Source organism: Lepidochelys olivacea, assembly GCF_965140295.1.
Source record: "Lepidochelys olivacea isolate rLepOli2 genome assembly, chromosome: 6".
Taxonomy (NCBI): domain Eukaryota; kingdom Metazoa; phylum Chordata; order Testudines; family Cheloniidae; genus Lepidochelys; species Lepidochelys olivacea.
The window spans coordinates 53,845,005-53,864,809 of record NC_140416.1 but is presented as its reverse complement, the minus strand read 5'-3'; the positions used below and the strand labels follow the sequence as shown (position 1 = coordinate 53,864,809).

Sequence of the window (19,805 nt, the reverse complement as noted above, 5' to 3'; positions counted from 1 at the left end):
TTTCAGCAGGAGATTTTCCAGCTATATTCTTGATCACAAGTGTCCCTCTAGAGCACTGCATGTTGGTGCATTATTAAAACGAACAGAACATCATATCTCATGCATATGCAGTGTGAGATTTTCAAATGATTGTAACTTTATTTCTAGACTGAACATGTCCTCTCTGAGGACCTAACCCATGGTAAAAACCTGAATTTTAAACCCAGGGAGAAATACTATTGTCCCAGTCATAATTCAGAAGTAAGCCAATCTTTCCTATAGGTTTCCATCTCTGGGATGAATCCTAACAAGACAAGTTTCAACCTCAAAGGCGTTTTCAAGAAGTTAGAAGTACTTGAATAAACAAGTTTACCATGGAGCATGTCCCCAGGCAGGATCCAGAAGGGTAAACACCCCCACACTGGGATCTACTGTGACTTAATTAGGTATAAGGATTGGAGAAAGGCACAGCAGCCTTTCGCAGGGGTGCAATGTGGACTCAGTCCTGTGAAAACTAGTGTGCCAACATGTATTAAAAGCTGTACTATAATGTTCACATATACAGTTAAGCATTACACATCCACCCTTAGTGCTGAAATCCTGACTAAGTTCATTTTCACCCTATCTTCATTCTGTTGCTAGAGTAGATCATACTTTTTAGTGGAGAAAGTCATTTTAGCAGATTTATTCAGTTATATCACACACAGAGAGCATCAACTTTTATATTTGAACGAGAAAGTGAAAGAGCTTCACAATATAGAGAGGCTAGATTTAACTGGGAATTGGTCCTGCTTTGAGCAGGGGGTTGGACTAGATGACCTTCAGGGGTCCCTTCCAACCCTGATATTCTATGATTCTATGATTAGATTCTCAGTAAATGTCAATTTCACCACACACACTTCTACCAATAATCATCAGAATTTACAGATGGGCACAGTTCGAAAAATGCTGCTTGAGAACTTTGAGATTGATTTAAGGTTATTTATGCTCTATGTTTTGATGTATGATTGACCGTGTGTTTTAATGGTTATAAATAAGGCCTTACTTCACTTGAGATATTGCGGATTCCGCAATTTTAGGGTTCCACTGCAGTTTTGACGGCAGGAGCCCTGCCATGTGTGGGGGTGAGAGCGGGAGCCCAGGGTGACCTCAGTCAGCTCAGTGTTCCCATTGACAACAGGAGCCCCGACTTAGCCTCAGGCAGCCGGCAGCAGAAGATTGTGGAAAAGTAATAAGGGACTATATTACCGCAAATAAGGTCCATTATTACTTTTCCACAATTTTCTATAGCTTGTTCACAACTCAGCTGCAAATTTTTTTTGACAATCATCCCGCAATTCAAGTAGGGCCATTAACTTTTTGAATCACATCAACTGTCATTAAGTTGTCTGAAACACGCCCCCCCAGTTTTCAAAACCATGAAATTTTAAATCAGTTAAAATAAAAAAATGCTTGAACACACACATTGATATTAGCAATCAAAATTATATAAAAAAATATATAGAATTCTGTTAAGACTGAATATGGAAGCCTTATTCATTCATGGATGCTACTTCAGACATTATCCTTACAAAGAATTGGCCTGAAGAGCTCAGCGTACAAGCATGTTAAATCACTACCTCATTTGCCCTGTGACAAAGCTAGAAGCCCTAGAACGCAAATGTTTTTAGCACAGATAAGGCTTTTCTTTTAACAGTTCCTTCCCCAGTGCTCTCAGGTGACTGCAGGAGCAGCTTGCCCTCCTCCCCACAGCACGAGAGGGCATCTGCCTTCGTAAGATTTATTGACAGAGCGGCTGCCTTGGAGGAGGTCAAGGGTCAGGGGCAAGAGGATAATCCATGCTTCTCATGGGCCCTGAAAATACATTACATGAAAGAGATTGTGCCCTGGACCGTGGCAATCGAACAGAGTTCACAAGCGCCGGGAGGAAGCACAAGTCTGCTCTCCACACCCCCACTGTACCTGCCTCAGGAGAAACTCCTGGAGGCTGATCACTAAAGACCCTTGGACAGAGGCTGGCTAAATCAAGGATGACAGAAGTCACTCATAGGAGCACCCAGTTCACAGTCACTCCCACCAAAGGTAGCAGCAATTACTGAAACTGCTGCTCCTATGGGAGTCCTATGGGTCTATGAAGGCCTCAGGGAATTGGGTGGGGTGGGGGGGAGGGTGCTGCTCCTGTTTTTCCAACAGAACTTAGGGCTGAACTAAAGCAATCCAGGGACAAAGATCCCCCCTGCGCTATGGCACCAAACTTGCTTGGAATGAACTAGCACAGGCCACCCACAAGAGAGCCATCTACTGGGGCCTGTAACCACTACTAGGGTGTCTGCCACCCTAGGTCACCATTCCTTTGCCTTTCACTGGGTGAGGGTACGTCCCAGAGGATGGAGGACTTAGGAGGGGCTGGGGGCCTAAGAGGGCCTTGCAACTCCACTCTAGCAGAGCCATGATGTAGTGGCAGCAGCAAGGGCACACCCAGGTTGGCAGGGGACATGCAGAGCAATGTCTTTCAGCGTTCACAGGAGTGGGGTGGTAATGGGCAGTTCCCAACTCAGAGCTATCGTTTCAGGCTCCCTGCAGCCATCTCCGCATCAGTTACACCTGTAGCGCCCCCTCTCCACCTGGTTACCTCCTTTAATGCCAATCCGCTTACAGGTCTGGGTTCTTTTGGATACCGCCACCCACTCAGCAGGGTGTATCTTCTTTCTTTTTACCTATGAAATTATTTGGCAGTGCCTCCACCCCACCCACTCCTTCCTGGCAGGGTCACCAGGGCAGCTTGGGAGGAAAATTCTAACCACAGGGTAATCCCCACTTACTTGCCAGATAGTTGGAGACTTCCAAGAAACAACACAAACACAATAATTATATTAAACAGGAGACAAATACAACATAAGAGGGTAAAACACTATTTTTAGGGTCACCAGTGCCCACACTGCAAATACCCGTGACTTGATGAGGCAAATGTAAAATTAGTGTCTCATTGGTACGTATACTTTGCTGGGGCTCTTGATGACCTATAACCAGAAAATTCTTCTCTGCAGTGGTTTAGCAGTGTGGCTGACTGGGTTCAGTACAGCCCAAAGGACTCACAAGTGGGAGAAGTTGGTAAATCCCTCCACAGGTGTAATATGCAGCAGGTTATAAAATCCTCAAGCCCTTACTCCCTGGCTTGAGGACACAGTTCAGGGAGTAGGGGGTCCCCAAAACAAATTCCCTGACTAACTAACTAAAAGATGGTGTACTCACAAACTCCATAAATGATCCTCAGGTTCAGAGATGACTCTGGACTCCTCAGTCACTGCAGAGGGGCTACTCTCTGCTGGCAGGGATCCTTCTCAGGCACGAATCAGGCTGTGTTGATCCCAGGATTTCCCCTCACCACAAAGGGGAGCAGGGCTCAAGGTGTAGGTTACACAACTACACTAACTTCCAAACTGTAGCCTCCTAGCCCACCTTCCAGTCACACACTCAGCAGGCAGCTTCCCTGGACTAGCAGACACAGCAGAGCTGACCATGTGGTGACTGGTCTCACCTAGGGAGCTGGAGGGCGAACTCAGCTGGCTGGGAAGTTTCCCAGCAAATGCTACAAATTGGGAATCATCAGTGGGGAAGGAAAAACCCAGCTGAGGGATCTGCTGTCAGACTCCCTGTTACCTGGGAAGGGGTGGACTAATGTGTAAGGGGTTAGAGGGCCAAGATGCAGGGGAACCCTGAATGCAGGCCTGGGACTCACCAGCTCCCCACACAGCCAGTCCTGCCCTTTCCCTTACTGGCTCCAGACTGATTCCAAAATGGCTTCTCCCTGGGCTGCCAGCAGACAGATTCCCAGAAATCTATATAATCTCCTTGCGGGTTACACACCTTTCAACTCACCAGGAGATGGGTTGAAATAGAGAGATTGATGTCATCCTATTAGTTTAGCAGTCAGGGCTGCCAGGCCTTAATCTAACCCTGACAGAACCTCACAAATTCCATGAGGGCATTTTAGGGAGCATGATGCTGGCTTCTTCCTAGATATTTCCTAAAGGCACATGATCGCCTGTATTGCCCATCTCTTGGGACTCGGGAGGCAACAAAATGCCTGGACATCTTTTGGGAAATACACCCTCTCTGTTGTTATAGTTGTGTTTGCTCTCAGCTTCCAAACTCGATGAAGCCCTCCTGCTTCAAAATTCCATGTTGATAACATTTGCAGTTATATGTTCAAAAGTTAAAAAGAAAACTCAAAGCGCACACTTCAATGAACAAATTGATTGGGGTGGGGGGAGGCAGGTGGAAGTTTTTACAGACAGACCCCTGGGTGCAGCACTATACCGGTGGCCCTATGCCTCATGGATGAAGTTTTTCATCTTCCTTAGGTACTGGCCATGAGCACATGCAGGTTACTGTCATACAAGCAGTGGTCTGATGCACTTCAGTAGTTCTTTTGTCTCATGGTCCTCTTAACCCAACTCCTATAGGGAACACATTTAGGGACTAGCACTGAGCTATCCCAAGGGACCTATGTCCAGGCCACTTTTCGAAGCGGGGAGGAGGGAGAGAACAAGCCACCACCAGGGAAAGAGAAACATTTGATTTTTGTGGGCTGGAGTTGCTCTTTGGTGTCATCTTCTAGATGCCTCACTGACTAGCACTCAACCAGTCACCCAGTTAATCAAGAACAATAGCAAGCCTGTTAACCTGACTGATTAGCTCCTATGTGTCCCATCTCAGCCTCCTGTAGCTCTAGTGAGGAGAGGGAAGGTGGGGAAAAACAATTAGTATGAAGAGCAGTGGAGGTTAAATGAATCAGTGCTATGCCTGTCACTCAAGCAGCTTAAGTGATTCCATGCGGTCAGGGCATCCTGACTCGGGTTAAAATAAAACCAAGAACTTCCAGTGAAGGTTGCTTGGGCTAGAACTGGAAGGGCTAGGGGAGGCAGGGCAAGGCAGGCAGCATTGAGCGGGGTTAGGGGAAGGTAGCAGCTGATGCAGTCTGGGTGCTGAAAGAGCTGGGCAATAATGAATAGGGTCTGTGATCAGAGTTAATTAGCTGCTTTGGGTCCAAGGCTAGAAGGAGAGTGATTTAAAGCAAGGCCCATAAGACAGCAAAAATATCTTTAGGGGCCTTATGGGGGTCTAGAAGGATAGCCCATCACAGAGCAACACTTTCCTGCCTTGTAGAGAAGGGTGATGGCCAGGTTACACCTATAGAGCACTTAAAGGGTGAATGACATGGTCTCAAACTACTGAGTTACTGTCACCACCACATTGGAATTTGCCAGAGGGAAGCGGAGTGTACCCAGTTTTCATCTAGAGAGGTAGCACCCCCTATGCTTTAGGAGGGGGACTTCTTCATATCCTACTGATGGTCCATTTATAGATGGCCTAGTTACCTTAGGATCTAGGTGCCACATTAAACCAGCATTATATGAAAGCTAAAGCCTGTACAGAACTTACCTCACAGTAGCTAAAGTTAAATTTCCTCTGCAGCGTTACCGTAGTATAGGAGTCAGCACTCCTGCCACTTTGGACTATTCATCTTTTAGTTAAAGGAGGAAGGGCACTTTAACCACCCCCCACCCCCCATTCCCACACAGGACTAGAGTTCCTGGCTTGAAAATGAAGACTGTTTTCCACAAATATATATTTGCCATTACCTGTCTCTCCCCCACTCCTCTTTCCATCTCCATCCCCTCCAAGACTTCTGCATCAATTCTGAGCAGTCTGAGAGAAGGAACCAGCAGCACATATGCCTGGAATGTGGAAGCCAATGACTGAAGCTTGCCCACAAGAGAGATGCTGAGTATGAAAGTACCAGCTTCCATTTGTGAAACAGAACAGGTAGCTCAGCTGTCTAGAATGGCTCTCCACAGGCCTGGCCAGGGGTAGTCAAGGCCCAAAAGTTTGTTCATTAAAAAGGATTTTGGGGTATAGCTGCACCAGCAAATACCCCTAGTAGATACACAGCTTGTACCAACTTAAAGAGAACCATTGAGTATAGCTTGAACCAGTTCCCTGAACCAAATAAGCTATACTAGCAAACCCCTTTCCCCCTCCAAACATGATGACAGCAAATGTTTTTAGCATCCATCAGGCCAAAAATTCCAATCAGAAATCCTGGCTAGCAGCTGTGGTTCTTCCCCTGCAACAAAACCTCAGTGGCAGAGCCAAGAGTCTTCGGGGCTAACACGTAGCCAGCCCACATGCAATTGAGATGTTTTCTGTTTGAGGGTTAAAGTGACAGCTGCTGACAGTGAAAAAAAATGAATCACCTTGTACACGGCCCTATTCCAGTCCAGCAGTGGGGACAGAGGTCAAACATTACCAGAATTCCCACCAACACTTCACCCAACATGGTAGCCCGTCTGGGTTAAGGATTTGGTGACATTGGCTGGTGTCCTAGTCAGTTTAGAAAGGGTTACTCACCCATTAAATTCTCTACTCAAATCCACTGTAGGTTTATGAGTAGATGGAGACTTCCCATTCCAGTTCTGCCTAACCTGCAAGATAAAGATCTCCCCATAGGTCAATTAGATCCGCTTTCAGAGCCCTGTGCCTGTGCAGATGAAGGTTTACTTACCAGCGCCTGCAGCAACAGTGCTTCCAGTTCATAAAGCTATGGACACTGTTGGGACCTTCCTCTCTACTTAGGGCCATGCTGGGTCATGGTAGTACTAATGCTACCTTCAGCTTGGTCACTGGCAGTTTCATTAAGCTATAGCATCCTTCAGGCACCTGATGATGCTCAGAGAGATCCCAGCTACTATGCCCGTGAAGAGAGGGAGCCAATCCATAGGAATCTGTCTAAATCCCAGGGACCTCTTGAGGATATTTTGCTACAGGCCAGCCAGAGCAGCCTATGTGAGTTAGCACACATTGGCCAGGCCTCACAGCACATAGGTGTAAAGCCAGGGTCCATCCCACCTCGGCTCCGCTGTTATTTACCAGTTGATATGGATGGACAGGAACAGCACTAAGGAAGCCTTTGCCCTACAGGTGGAAATGACTGAGGCCAACTGGAGGAGCAGCTCTCAAGAAGCCAAAGTGTTCCTGGTTCCAACAGCAACCATGATGAAAATGGCCAATTTTTGCTTCTGGAGGAGAGCTGGGAGTTTGGACCAGGCACACGTGCATCCCTGGAACAGCAGCAGGCTCTCTGCAGGAAGAAGGGTATTGTGCACACAGGAACTGAGGAATTTCCACTTGCTCCCAGCTGCAGCGGAAACCGAGCTGGTGCAAATTTTATTGGCAGCCACCCATCCACAACACTCCTCCTGCAATGGGATCAGTACCATACAGGACTAGAGGGGAAAAAGGGAGCATTAAGGCAATAGGGGAACATCCATTCTTTTCCCTACATGGTGTAACCTCCATAAGTTCAAGATGAGAGGAGACAGCAGCTGATGCGACACTACCCCCCGCAGCTTTATCTGCAGGGGGAGGATGTGAGGGGAGTTCAAAGCACAGTAGGTGGTGGAGAGCATGCAGACAAGAAATACATGCTTGTGGGCTGCCTTCACCAGAGAGAGACTGGGGAAGTCCAGGAATCACCTCCAGTCTAACAAGTTGACAGTGCAAGAGAAGCAGTTTATTTTGAGGCTAATTTGCATAATAAGTCTGCTTTCAAGATTGCTGTGTATTTTTCATTGCTAAAGAAACCATTATCAGCTCCATCCCCAAGACACAAGCCAGTTCTGATGATATGGCAACAGTAGGGACCATACAGTCCTAAACTTGCTATAGTGATGCACCACCCTCTAGTGGTCAAACACTTGAAGTGGCGTAAACAGCTTTCAGTTCATTCAGTATACCGGCCAACAGGGATAGGGCTTGGGGAGGGAAGAGGCAGTTAGCTACCATCCTAGCTACTACAGATGTAGAAGCCCTCTACACCAACATTCCACACAAAGGTGGACTACAAGCAGTCAGGAACAGTATCCCTGATAATGTCACGGCAAACCTGGTGTCTGAACTTTGTGACGTTGTCCTCACCCATAACTATTTCACATTTGGGGACAATTTATATCTTCAAATCAGCAGCACTGCTATGGGTACCTGCAGAGCCTCACAGTTTGCCAACATTTTTATGGCTGACTTAGAACAATGCTTCCTCAGCTCTCGTGCCCTAATGCCCCTGCTCTATTTGTGCTACATTGAGGACATCATCATCTGGACCCATGGAAAAGAAGCCCTTGAGGAATTACACCATGATTTCAACAATTTCCATCCCACCATCAACCTCAGCCTGGACCAGTCCACACAAGAGATCCACTTCCTGGACACTACAGTGCTAATAAGCGATGGACACATAAACACCACCCTATACAGGAAACCTACTGACTGCTATACTTACCTACATGCCTCCAGCTTTCATTCGGACCACACTACACGATCCATTGTCTACAGCCAAGCTCTATGATACAACCGCATTTGCTCCAACCCCTCAGACAGAGACAAACACCTACAAGATCTCTATCAAGCATTATTACAACTACAATACCCACCTGCTGAAGTGAAGAAACAGATTGACAGAGCCAGAACAGTACCCAGAAGTCACCTACTACAGGACAGGCCCAACAAAGAAAATAACAGAACACCACTAGCCATCACCTTCAGCCCCCAACTAAAACCTCTCCAGCACATTATCAAGGATCTACAACCTATCCTGAAGGACGACCCATCACTCTCACAGATCTTGGGAGACAGGCCAGTCCTTGCTTACAGACAGCCCCCCAACCTGAAGCAAATACTCACCAGCAACCACACACCAAAAACACTAACCCAGGAACCTATCCTTGCAACAAAGCCCGTTGCCAACTGTGTCCGCATATCTATTCAGGGGACACCATCATAGTGTGGCTGATGTGATTAGGTCCTGTCAGAGGCTCGTTCACCTGCACATCTACCAATGTGATATATGCCATCATGTGCCAGCAATGCCCCTCTGCCATGTACATTGGCCAAACTGGACAGTATCTACGTAAAAGAATAAATGGACACAAATCAGACGTCAAGAATTATAACATTCAAAAACCAGTCTCAGAACACGTCAATCTCCCTGGTCACTCCATTACAGACCTAAAAGTTGCAATATTCCAACAAAAAACCTTCAGAAACAGATTCCAATGAGAGATTGCTGAATTGGACTTAATTTGCAAACTGGACACCATTAAAATTAGGCTTGAATAAAGACTGGGAGTGGATGTGTCATTACACAAAGTAAATGTATTTCCCTATGTTTATTTCCCACCCCCATTGTTCCTCACACCATCTTGTCAACTGCTGGAAATGGCCCATCTTGATTATCACTACAAAAGTTCAATCCCCCTTCCTGCTGGTAATAGCTCACCTTAACTGATCACTCTTGCTACAGTGTGCATGATAACACGCATTGTTTCATGTTCTCTGTGTGTGTGTGTGTGTATACAACTTCCTACCGTATTTTCCACTGCATGCATCCTATGAAGTGGGCTTTAGCCTACGAAAGCTTATGCTCAAATACATTTGTAAGTCTCTAAGGTGCCACAAGTACTCCTGTTCTTTTTCCTCTCCCAAGAACACAGACTAGTGGAAAGGGACACAGCTAGTCTTGGCCCTAGTGCGACTAAAGCCGACCTCTTAGAGTTCAATAATTTTGTTTCCAAACAGTACATTGTGTCTTGTAATATGCAGAGAAGAGAAAGAGGGTGGTCGACTGGGAAGGCACTACCAAATTCACACCTGTGAAAAATGTGTTGGACAGTGAAATCTGGTCTTGTGTGTACTTTTATCCTATACTATACAGATTTCAAAGGGGAGCCCAGTGTTCCTCAAACTGGGGGTCCTGAACCAAAATGGAGTTGCGGGGTTGGGGTCACAAGGTAATTGTACAGGGGTTGCAGTATTGCCACCCTTACTTCTGTGCTGCCTTCAGAACCAGGTGGTCAGAGAGTGGTGGCGGCTACTGGCCAATGGCCCAGCTCTAAAGGCAGCAGCACAGAAGTAAGAGTGGCAATACTATGTCATCACATCCTTACTTCTGCGCAGCTGCTGGCAATGGTGCTGCCTTCAGAACTGGGCTCCCCGCCAACAGCCACCGCTCTCCATGACCCGGTTCTGAAGGCAGCGCTGCCCCCAGCAGCAAGAGTGGCAATAGCACAACCCCCCTACAATAACCTTGTGACCCCCCCCACACCCCAGTTTTGGGTTAGGACCCCTACAGTTACTTAAATCTGAACTTTTCAGTATGTTGTATCTGAAATCATGAAATTAACTACTTTTAAAATCCTATTACTGTGAAATTGACCAAAATGGACTGTGAATTTGGTAGGGCCCTATCAGTTGGAAATATCAGGACTCCTGGTTTCCAGCTGGTGGCAGAGCCAGGGATCACAGTGTGATTGCAGGTAAGTCACTTGACCTTTTCACATCATTTCCTCCACTGCGACTGTCCTCTGTAAAATGGGGTTAGTTCCACCCATCCACCTCACTGGGATGTCAACAACTAGAGAAGTTTGGGGCTGTATAGGCCTTTGAACATGTAAAGTGCTATAATACTTACCATTTATTAATTTTCCATGCGACAGGTGGCTGTGGGACTCTGAGGGCTCACAGGACCCTGGAAAACAAACAGTCTTACACCTGCATGTGTGCATTTAGTGACATGCCATGTCTGAACATTCAAACAGGGAACTCTACCTGTTGCTCATAACTGCATACTTCTCAATTATACAATTATCTGAACTCTGATTATCCAAGGTGGAGTGGTTTGCATAGTCACTATAGAATTACCTCTCTGTAACTACAGCGCTCAGATCAATTGCTGTGCTGATTTACTGAAGTAATGAGAATGCTCCAACCAGACCACAACAACTCTGGCTGCCTCAACTTCTCACCCTCCTCCTCATCTTGATGTCTCCATTTAGTGAAAGGCCTCACTTAGAGCGTGGACTTCCTCAGTTCCTAGGGGGTGTTTGACCCCGCTCACGCCAGGCCCTTCCCCCAAGTCCCCACCCCCACTTTGCCCCTGCTCCTCCCCCATGCCGCTGAACAGCTGATCTGTAGCAGATGGGGGGTGGGGAAGAAGGGGAAGGTGCTGATCCGCAGGGCCACTGTTGGGTGCTAACCATGCACTATTTTTTCCCTGGAAGCCCTGGAGCACCCATAGAGTAAGTACCTATGAGCAAGGGGGAGTGGGATCAAGGACCCTGAGGAAATCTGGGGTTAGACAGGGTGGCTGGGTGAGAAGGAAGCAGTCAGGCCTCCATGGTTGCTGTGGGCATAGTGTGATGAGGCCTTCTAAGGTCAGTAACTGAAAAGCACATATTCACTGGAGGAATTATAGCTCTTGGATTCTGTTAACGCAATACAGATGGCACCCTGGCTAAACTAAGTGGCGCTTATTCAAGTACCTCCAGCCCCAGTTTATTTAGCCCTGAATACAGTAATTGCCTTGAAAACAAGATGTGCTATTACAGCTGTAGGCAGGGGGCAGGAGTAAGAAACAAAAAAACAAAACACCCAATTTCTAGTGAACAAAAAGCACCCCTCACCCAAAGCTCCAAACTGTGGGAGGAGAGGTTTCCACAATACCACACCAGGAATCTCTCACAGGCAGGCCTTGCTGGCAGCCCCTGTTGCCCTATTAAGATGTCAATTCCAGGTGCTTCTTACCATATGACCAAGCCCCCTTGTGGTGTGACCATCACAAGGAGATTCTTATACAAAAGGAGAAAGGACAGAGCAAATATTGCAGTGCACAAGGGTTGGGTTGTGATGTTTTTTAAGTAAATCTCTTTATTGCAGAAATACGCTCTATGTTTTAGATCTGTACATGCGTTTCTTCCAGTAGGAAGAGGTCCCTAAAAGACAAAGAAAAGCTCAGCAGGGGCTCCACTTCCTTTCTGCTCAGCATATGGCTCTTGTTCTCCAGTTCAGATGCCAACAAATAAACCACCTTAGGGTACAAGCCTCTAGTTACTACAAGAGATGGGGGGATGTTAGCTTCACTTCAGAGCAATAAAAAAGTGCCACCCCTGTAAGCATCAGGCTGGAGGGATCTGTACAAAGAGGAGGGGATTCAGGAAAGACAGACTCAAATCACCTTAGAAATGCAATAGCAACGTTCCCCAGTGCTGCCAGTCTACATAGATTTAGCTTTCCCTGGAGGGATGGCATCTGGGGCGAAAGGGAAGTGCAGTCTCCACGGACCATTCAGTCCTTGGCCCACTGCTGAGACTACCAATTCCCTGGAGGCTTCTGCACTTCTTTACCCTCTGCCAAGGGAGGAGTAGCTAGCCAGCCAGCCTACCCCTTTAGTTGGAACTGGAGACTATGCCTGGAGAGCCAGTGCATAGGGCTTCATGCTTGCTATTGAAGGCAGACTCACCCACCAGGCCCCTGTACCCAAGACCAGGATCACATTCCATAGCTAGAAATGCCTCCACAGGCCAAGTAAAGTAGCCCACACCTTCCCTTGCAAGGGCAAGGACTTCCATCCACCACTGCAAGAGCATCCCTCCCCCAAGCCTCCTATGCCAGTGAGAGAGATTAGGGACCCCAGGACAGCTCCTTTCGGGGTGGGGGGGGGGTGGATTTCTTCACCCAAGGTACATTAGAGCTGCCCCTTGCTGCTGGCCACAGTCAGCACAATCACCAGATCCATTTCCCTTTGTTATAGAGATGCCAACATGTCCAAGGTTGGTAGGTGTCACTTGTCCCTTTATGATCCCCAAAATTGGGCAGCACATGCACCATGAGCGTGAACACCCCAACCTCATTTGGGTTTCCAAGAAGGCAAAAGGCAAAGGTCAGTAGGCAAGACTAGAGCTGCAGTCACAAGCTGTCTGTTTCAGGAGTTTTGATGCGGGGCCTAAAGAGGAGGGTGAATGGAAGCTAGTACTCTGAATATTGTAAGCAGTAACTCCCCTTCTTCCCCAGGTCTCAGTCAGCAGCGACCTTGTCACTGCACACACAACCAGACGTCCAGGCACCAAGCCACCCCATTTCCTCACCTAGAATAGAGCCAGCAATCCAACCATCAGCGGTTGTGTGGAGCCAGCTATTAGGATACCCACTGTAGCAACTCCCCTTAAAGCCCATGATCCAGATACCAGTGAGAGTGATTCCAGGCCCCAAGGCACTTAGTTAGCAATCCAAACACGGACAAACTCCTCCCTGTACCCCATGACAGCCATCCCTCCCTGGCCTGCAATTGAGATACAGATGCTTCTGTCTTATCGTAATTAAAAAACCACAGTATTAAAAATCGTAGATTTCATATTGGAAAAATAGTCAGTCATCACCTCTATAAAAGTTGGCAACCTAAGAACATGCCCAGCAGAGCCAGTCAGGGCTGAGCCCACAGACACCTGTGCTAGTCAGTCTCTGAAGTGCCACTGAGCCAACAGGGAGCCAGTGAAAGGGAGGACTAGGGATGGAAGAAGGGGCTATGTAATTAGCAAAGCCCAAGACCCATCTCCCTGTGTTCCAAGAGCAGCTCAGCAATAACATCACAAGCTGCTGGATGGTCCACACTTGGAACAGGTGGGGTTGGCTCCTTCCAGGAGGCTTCTAATCTAATGAGAAGGAGAAGGGAGCTACATGGAAGGCAGCATTTGGTTTACTCCAAAAAAAAAAAGGGAGGAATGATTTTGGGGAGCCAGGGGTGTCTGTCTAGAACCTTGTATGCTCAGATTCAGTCTGAGTTGGATGGGGGTAAGGGCAGGGAGAAGACAAAGTGAAGCTAATTGGAAGGGAAGCATTCTTTCACCCACAATGTACTACAACGGGTTACCCATCACCACCACCAGTAGGCCAAGCCCTCAGTCTTCTTGCTGGTTCATTGGATTCCCAGCTCACATGGTGAACAGAGGTGGCATGGGGAGGAGGATTATTCTATTGTTGGCCTGATCGACTGGAAGGGAATGAAGATGGGAAGGAGACTGTTAAACATGGAGTTAGCAGTAAAAACTTCGTGCCCTCCCAGGTTGATCAGATCATATGATGCAAGATAGAGAAATGGCCTGCTTCACAGAGTAGGAACTATCCAGAGACAGGAGAGGGGCTGCCCAGGGCTCTGATCACCAGAAGAGTCATATTGTATTGTGCCACTACAGTTCCTCAGTGTTTTGAGAGAAATGGGATCTCACTGGAGTAATGGTCAGTGTGAGGGGGATGAGGCAGGAATGTTCTGTTTGCATCTCTGCGGTGGGGTAGCTCTAGGATCAGAAGACTCATTACTTGGGTACTTTGCTGTATTCTTCTCTGTGTATGTTCTTGCAGAGTGAAATGGCCAGCACTATCCCCAACAGCTGGAAAACAGGCATTGGGAAAAAAAGTGTCAGAAAACAGGCAGGGTCAACAGGAAAAGCAAGCATTTTGGGATAACTGGGATCAGAGTGCAAGACAGGCAGACAGCTGGTCCTGCTGCCACAATGGGCTGTTAACAGCCAGCATGAGGACACAGCACTGTGCTGCATAAAGAGGTGTCTTAAAATCTTTGTTACTCTGGTTTAGCCTTTCATACAGATATCACTCGGATTTCACTAATTGAGACTAGTTACCCACATTCTTCTTAGTTATGGACACAATGGATTCCCAGCTACCAGATACGCTGGCAAGACCATGGACAAGAGACACTCCCAGAACAGCCGCTAGTACTTGGACAGATTCACCTTCCAATCCGTAACCTACGGATACTGAACATTCTGTTTGAAGGGTCCTCTCATTGGCTGTTGGAGCTTTGAACCCATCACAGGGAGCATCAGAGCTGTGGTCCCACCCTGGCCAGGTCCCCAGAACCTGAAGAAGTGGCCCAATGTTTAGGTTAGAGAGTGCAGGGGTAGTGGAGACTCACCTCAATGACAGCAACACCTGTACAGACTCCAAGGATGATGCCAAGGTTGTCCTGTAACCAGCTCTGCACATTCTTCATGCAGCCCTAGGAAGGAAAGAAGTAGAGTAAGAGTCTATAAACATCTGAAGGGTGCAACAGAATTATCAGACACAGATAAATATGATTTGTTGGGGAAGAGTCAAAGCAGCTTTTGTAAAGGGAAGTCATGCCTCACCAAGCTACCAGAATTCTACCAGAGGGTCAACAAATATGGGCAAAAGGGTGTTGCAGCTGATACAGTATATTTGGATTTTCAGAAAGCTTTTGATAATAAGGTCCCTCATAGGTTCTTAAGGAAAATTAAGTAGTTATGGGACAGGAGAGAAGGTCATCTCATAGATCAGTAACTGGTTAAAAGATAGGAAACAGTAGGAATAAATGGTCAGTTTCACAATGGAGAGGGATAAACAGCAGGGTCCCCCAAGAATCTGTACTTGGACCTGTGCAGTTCAACATATTAATTCAATTCAATGGGACGGAAAAGGGGGTGAACAGTGAAGTGGTAAAGTTTGCAGAGGATACAAAATTATTCAAGATAATTAAGTCCATAGCTGACTGGGAAGAGTTACAGGGGCAATCTCATGAAACTGGGTGACTGGGAAACAAATGGACATATGAAATTCAACACTGATAAGTGCAAAATAATGCACATTGGAAAAAAAATCCCAGCTATACACATAGTGATGGGTTCTAAGTCAGCTATTACCACTCAAAGATCTTAAGAGAACCATGGATAATTCTCTGAAAACTTCAGCTCAATACATAGCAGTGGTCAAAAAGGCTAACAGAACGTTAAAAACTATTAGGAAAGTGATAGACAAGATAGAAAATATTAATGCCATTATATAAATTCATGGTATACCCATGCCTTGAATACTGTGTCCAGTTCTGGTTGCCTCATTTCAGCACAGATATTAGAATTGGCAAAAGTACAGAGAATGGCAAAAAAAATGACTGGGGTGTGGAACAGCTTCTATATGAGGAAACAGAGTGGGTCTGTTCATCTTAGAAAAGAATGATCGAGGTCTATGAAATCATCAAGGTGCAGAGAAAGTGAAGAAGGAAGTGTTATTTACCCCTTCACATAATGCAAGAGCCAGGGGGTCACCCAATGAAATTAATAGGCAGCAGGTTAAATACCAACAAGAGGAAGTAGTTTTCCCTACACTACACACAATTAACCTCTGGAAGTCATTGCCATGGGATGCTGCAATGGCCAAAAGTATGACAGGGTTCAAAAAAGAACTAGATAAGTGCATGGAAGATAGTCATGGATGGACCTACTAGCCAAAGATGGTTAGGGATATAATCCCCATGCTCAGGGCAACCCTAAACCTCTGGCTGCCAGAAGGTGGAAGACAAAGACAGTGGATAGATCACTCCAATTGTCCTGTTCTCTATACTCCCCCGGAAGCTCTGCTACTGGCCACTTTCGGAGACCAGATGGACCACTGGTCTTACCCTGTGTGGCCATTCTTATGTCCTTCGGGAAAGGGAACAGCTCCTGTTTCTCCTTCTGAAACATGGAATGACACGGACTTTCCTGACAGTGAGATTTATCAGGCTGTAGAGCAGCATCAGCAGAGAAGGGGTGGAAGCCCCATTGCTTAGGACATTTCAGAGCCAAGCCCTTGAAAATGTATCCTAGAAGGGCTCTGCAGTGTCTCCAGGGTTCTAAGGACAAGATGACCTCAATAATAGTTTTCTGTCTCTAGCTTCTCTTAGAATACTACCAGGGAATCACACAATGGATACTTCCCATACAGGTCCCATGAGGCTCAGACTCACCTTTGTATAAACAGGCCAGTCAGCAACTGACACAGTCCTATTATTAGGAACATAGTCACAGAAGCCACTTTTATGCTGACCGTCAGCTGAGACATTGGAGCAGGAGCAGGGGTAGGAAGTCAGGCTTGTGTTCAGGAGGATCTCATTTTCCGTCCAGTTCTGTGGCCCAATCCAGCCACAGCAAGTGAGCTAAGAGCAAAGACAAAGTATTCTCATTTAGATATTTTGGCTGGTAAAAGAGAGGGAGGGGCTGACAGTGGGTAGGGACAGGCTTTCTCCATGCAATATCTACTGCAGGTAGGAAACAAAATGGGAAGTGCAAGGGCTGGATTTTGATTTCTTCTCCATAACAATAACATGCCTCTAGCATCCCAGGTCATATCAGAAGTATGTGTGCATGGGGTAACCATTTAGAACAGAGGCACCAATCCAAACTTTACCTGCGTGAGGGCCATTTTGGCAGCTAGCCATGAGTTAGAGGGCCACACCTAATGTGCTTAAAAGAGAGGAAATTGCAGCATCCCATCTTCAATCCAGAAGTGTAAGACACAGACTACAAGAACCAGCAAGCAGAGCAGCTAGTGTGTTGGAGCATATGAGCCTCACCTCTAGGAAGAAGGCACAGGCAGACATTTAGAGGTCCATAGACCATATGACTTGTACTCAAGTCATGTTTCTATACACACACTGATAAGGCATCCTGGTACTGTCACTTTATGAGTGATAGTATCAGAAGTGTGTTCTACCTCACCCATCTCCCCCCCCACCGGTCCTTAAAAAAACCAAAACCAAAACCCTCTCACACTGATATAGAGTCACACAAGATTGTGTCTAACTCAGGTCTTCACTAGTTTCCCCTGTAGTTTTTAAAAGAGGCTCTCCCCTCTTACCCCCAGCTCATTACAAAACCATGGTGCTGAATGCAAGGGTGCTACTACAAAACGAGGCAGGGCAAGATGGCGATGTTTCTGGCGAATAATGGGTGAGAGCGGGAGGATGGCAGAAGGCATGCATGGTGAGCTGGAGAGACTGTGTGGCCTTTATGTTGGCAAGGTAATCCCTTCCCAGAATCAAATCTGTAGACCACGTAGGGGACATAGTTAAGCAGTATTTTTACATGTTTTTACTTGAGATTGTACTCTGAATATTTACTTGATCTTCTCCTTAAGTGTACCATTTCCATAATATTAGATGTCGTGGTTGTAAGAAACCAGAACATTTTGGAGAACATGCAAAGTAGCAACCTTAAAGTTAACTTGCAAAAAAGTTCTATCAATGCAAGGTTCATCCTCTTCTGCCCAGATCTTCAGCCCCTGAAATTTAAGTGCTACAGTAACAGCTGGCCACCACAAGATGGAGCCCACCTGCTACCATGTCTACCCAAAACTTCGGACCCACCCTAGTCATCAGTTTGGGGGAGAAAAAAAAACAACAAACAATGAGGAGTCCAGTGGCACCTTAAAGACTAACATTTATTTGGACATAAGCTTTTGTGGGTAAAAAACCCACTTCCTCAGATGCATGGAAACAGCTTGAGTCAGCTGTTTCAAAACAGAATGCGTAGGCTAATGGGGTGGTGAAGAAGAGACAAGACTGGGAGAAATTTTGTCTCATCTGCAAAAAGATCCCAGGGGCCAGACAATTATCTTCCTCCATCTACACATGGAAAGCTGATGGCTTCAGTGGGAAGCATATTCCCTCATGAGGTCTACCCAAGGCCACGTAAATCAGAATTTATGGTCTAGCCGGCTGTCTTATACACAACACCCATCATTCAGTCACCAAGTGCTTCCACCATAATATCGGAGCAAAAAGGTTACCAGAAGCTCACCAGGTGGAAGCCAGGGAGGGATTCAGATGCTTGGCCTACTAGCAAGTCCTCCGGCTTAAACTGGATTTATTAAACAAGGCGACAATTTAATGAAGTGGAGAGTCCTGAAAATGCCAGAGCTGGTGCTTCAACAATTAAAAGACTCCAGTTTAGAGACAGCATCTGATATTTAAGACTTGAATTGGAACATTTAATTCCACTAACAGTCTCCAGGAAGAGCTAACTCTAATGCAAGGAGATTGGGAGTCTGGACAGCTTGAGCAAGCTGTGCAATGATGCGATATTCCAGAGATGCTCCAGACACAGTACCCACTGTGCCACACACCCTCCCATGGTCACACAGGGACTCTAGTGCTGATGAACAGCATTGGATCCCAGACACTAGACTCCTGTTTATCCCCAGCACAGACTTTGGGGATGCAAGCTTCCCTGCTGCTGAAATGGATTCTGAGGAGGACAGGGGACTCCAACTCCATGGCCCAGTCAGTTGTCTGTAAGGCGGTCAAAGAGGCAAGACTATGATGGCAGATTGTGGCTTGGATTTTTCCTTTAGCATCCCAATAGAAACCTACACAATGCGGCTCTCCATCCCCATCTGCCCCATAGACCATGTGAAGTGCTTTTTGGTGCGTGGGAGTTTTAATCCCCAATAGGTAGGATGAAAACTGAAATGTTAAGAGGCTGATTTAGACACCTGGAGTCAGGAGTACTTGGTCTTCACATTTATGCTTTGAGAATACAACACTGCCCCATTTGAGCTGCTGGGGGAGCCCGTGCATTCCAATTCACTGCCCCTCTTGCCACAACATGCTCAAGCTCATCCTTTTCTCTTTTTGTCCTGCTCTCTGTCCTATCGCCTTCCCCTCTATGCCTGAAACCCCCCCTCTGACTTGGTCTGGACATGCCTCCACTCTCCCAGCCAAACCTCTTAGAGTATGCTCTTTCCAGAAAGCATAGACATTGAAACAAACAAGAGCCATGGTACTAGAGTGTCCCTTGTTTTTATTGCATCCATTTATCCTGGCTAGATTGTAAGCTCTCAAAGGCAGGGCCCTTATTCTCCGGTTTGCCTGCAAAGCTCCCATCACAGTACTGGAGCTAGGTAAACATGACTCTGGCATGCCCAAATGCTGAACCAGGACATTCACTTTCCCCACCAGCTGTTCAGGCAGTGACCTTGATGCCAAGAGCAGAATACCATGGGCAGCTGGCAGGCTCCCAGCAATGCTGGCACCTGCAGATAAGATACTACACCCTAGGGAGTAGGGCAACAGATTCAGTTTGGCTGCCTGGCATTAAACCTTCAGATTAGTGCACTACCAAAGAAATTAATCCCAGCAAAAG

At 46.7% G+C, this 19,805-nt stretch overlaps 1 protein-coding gene across 4 annotated transcripts in view; it reads right to left on the bottom strand.

Moving 5' to 3' along the window:
• Positions 1-11,722: 11,722 nt before the first annotated feature.
• CD82 (CD82 molecule) overlaps positions 11,723-19,805 on the bottom strand; it is a 63,505-nt gene continuing 55,422 nt past the window's right edge. For all 4 annotated transcript variants that reach the window (XM_084629871.1, XM_084629873.1, XM_084629872.1 and 1 more), the window contains 3 exons: positions 16,631-16,819; positions 14,804-14,887; positions 11,723-14,258 (listed from right to left, as the gene is read on the bottom strand). In XM_084629871.1, coding sequence (XP_084485997.1) covers positions 14,184-14,258; positions 14,804-14,887; positions 16,631-16,819 — 348 coding nt within the window. In that variant the 3' untranslated portion in view covers positions 11,723-14,183. The remainder of the gene's footprint in view (positions 14,259-14,803; positions 14,888-16,630; positions 16,820-19,805) is intronic.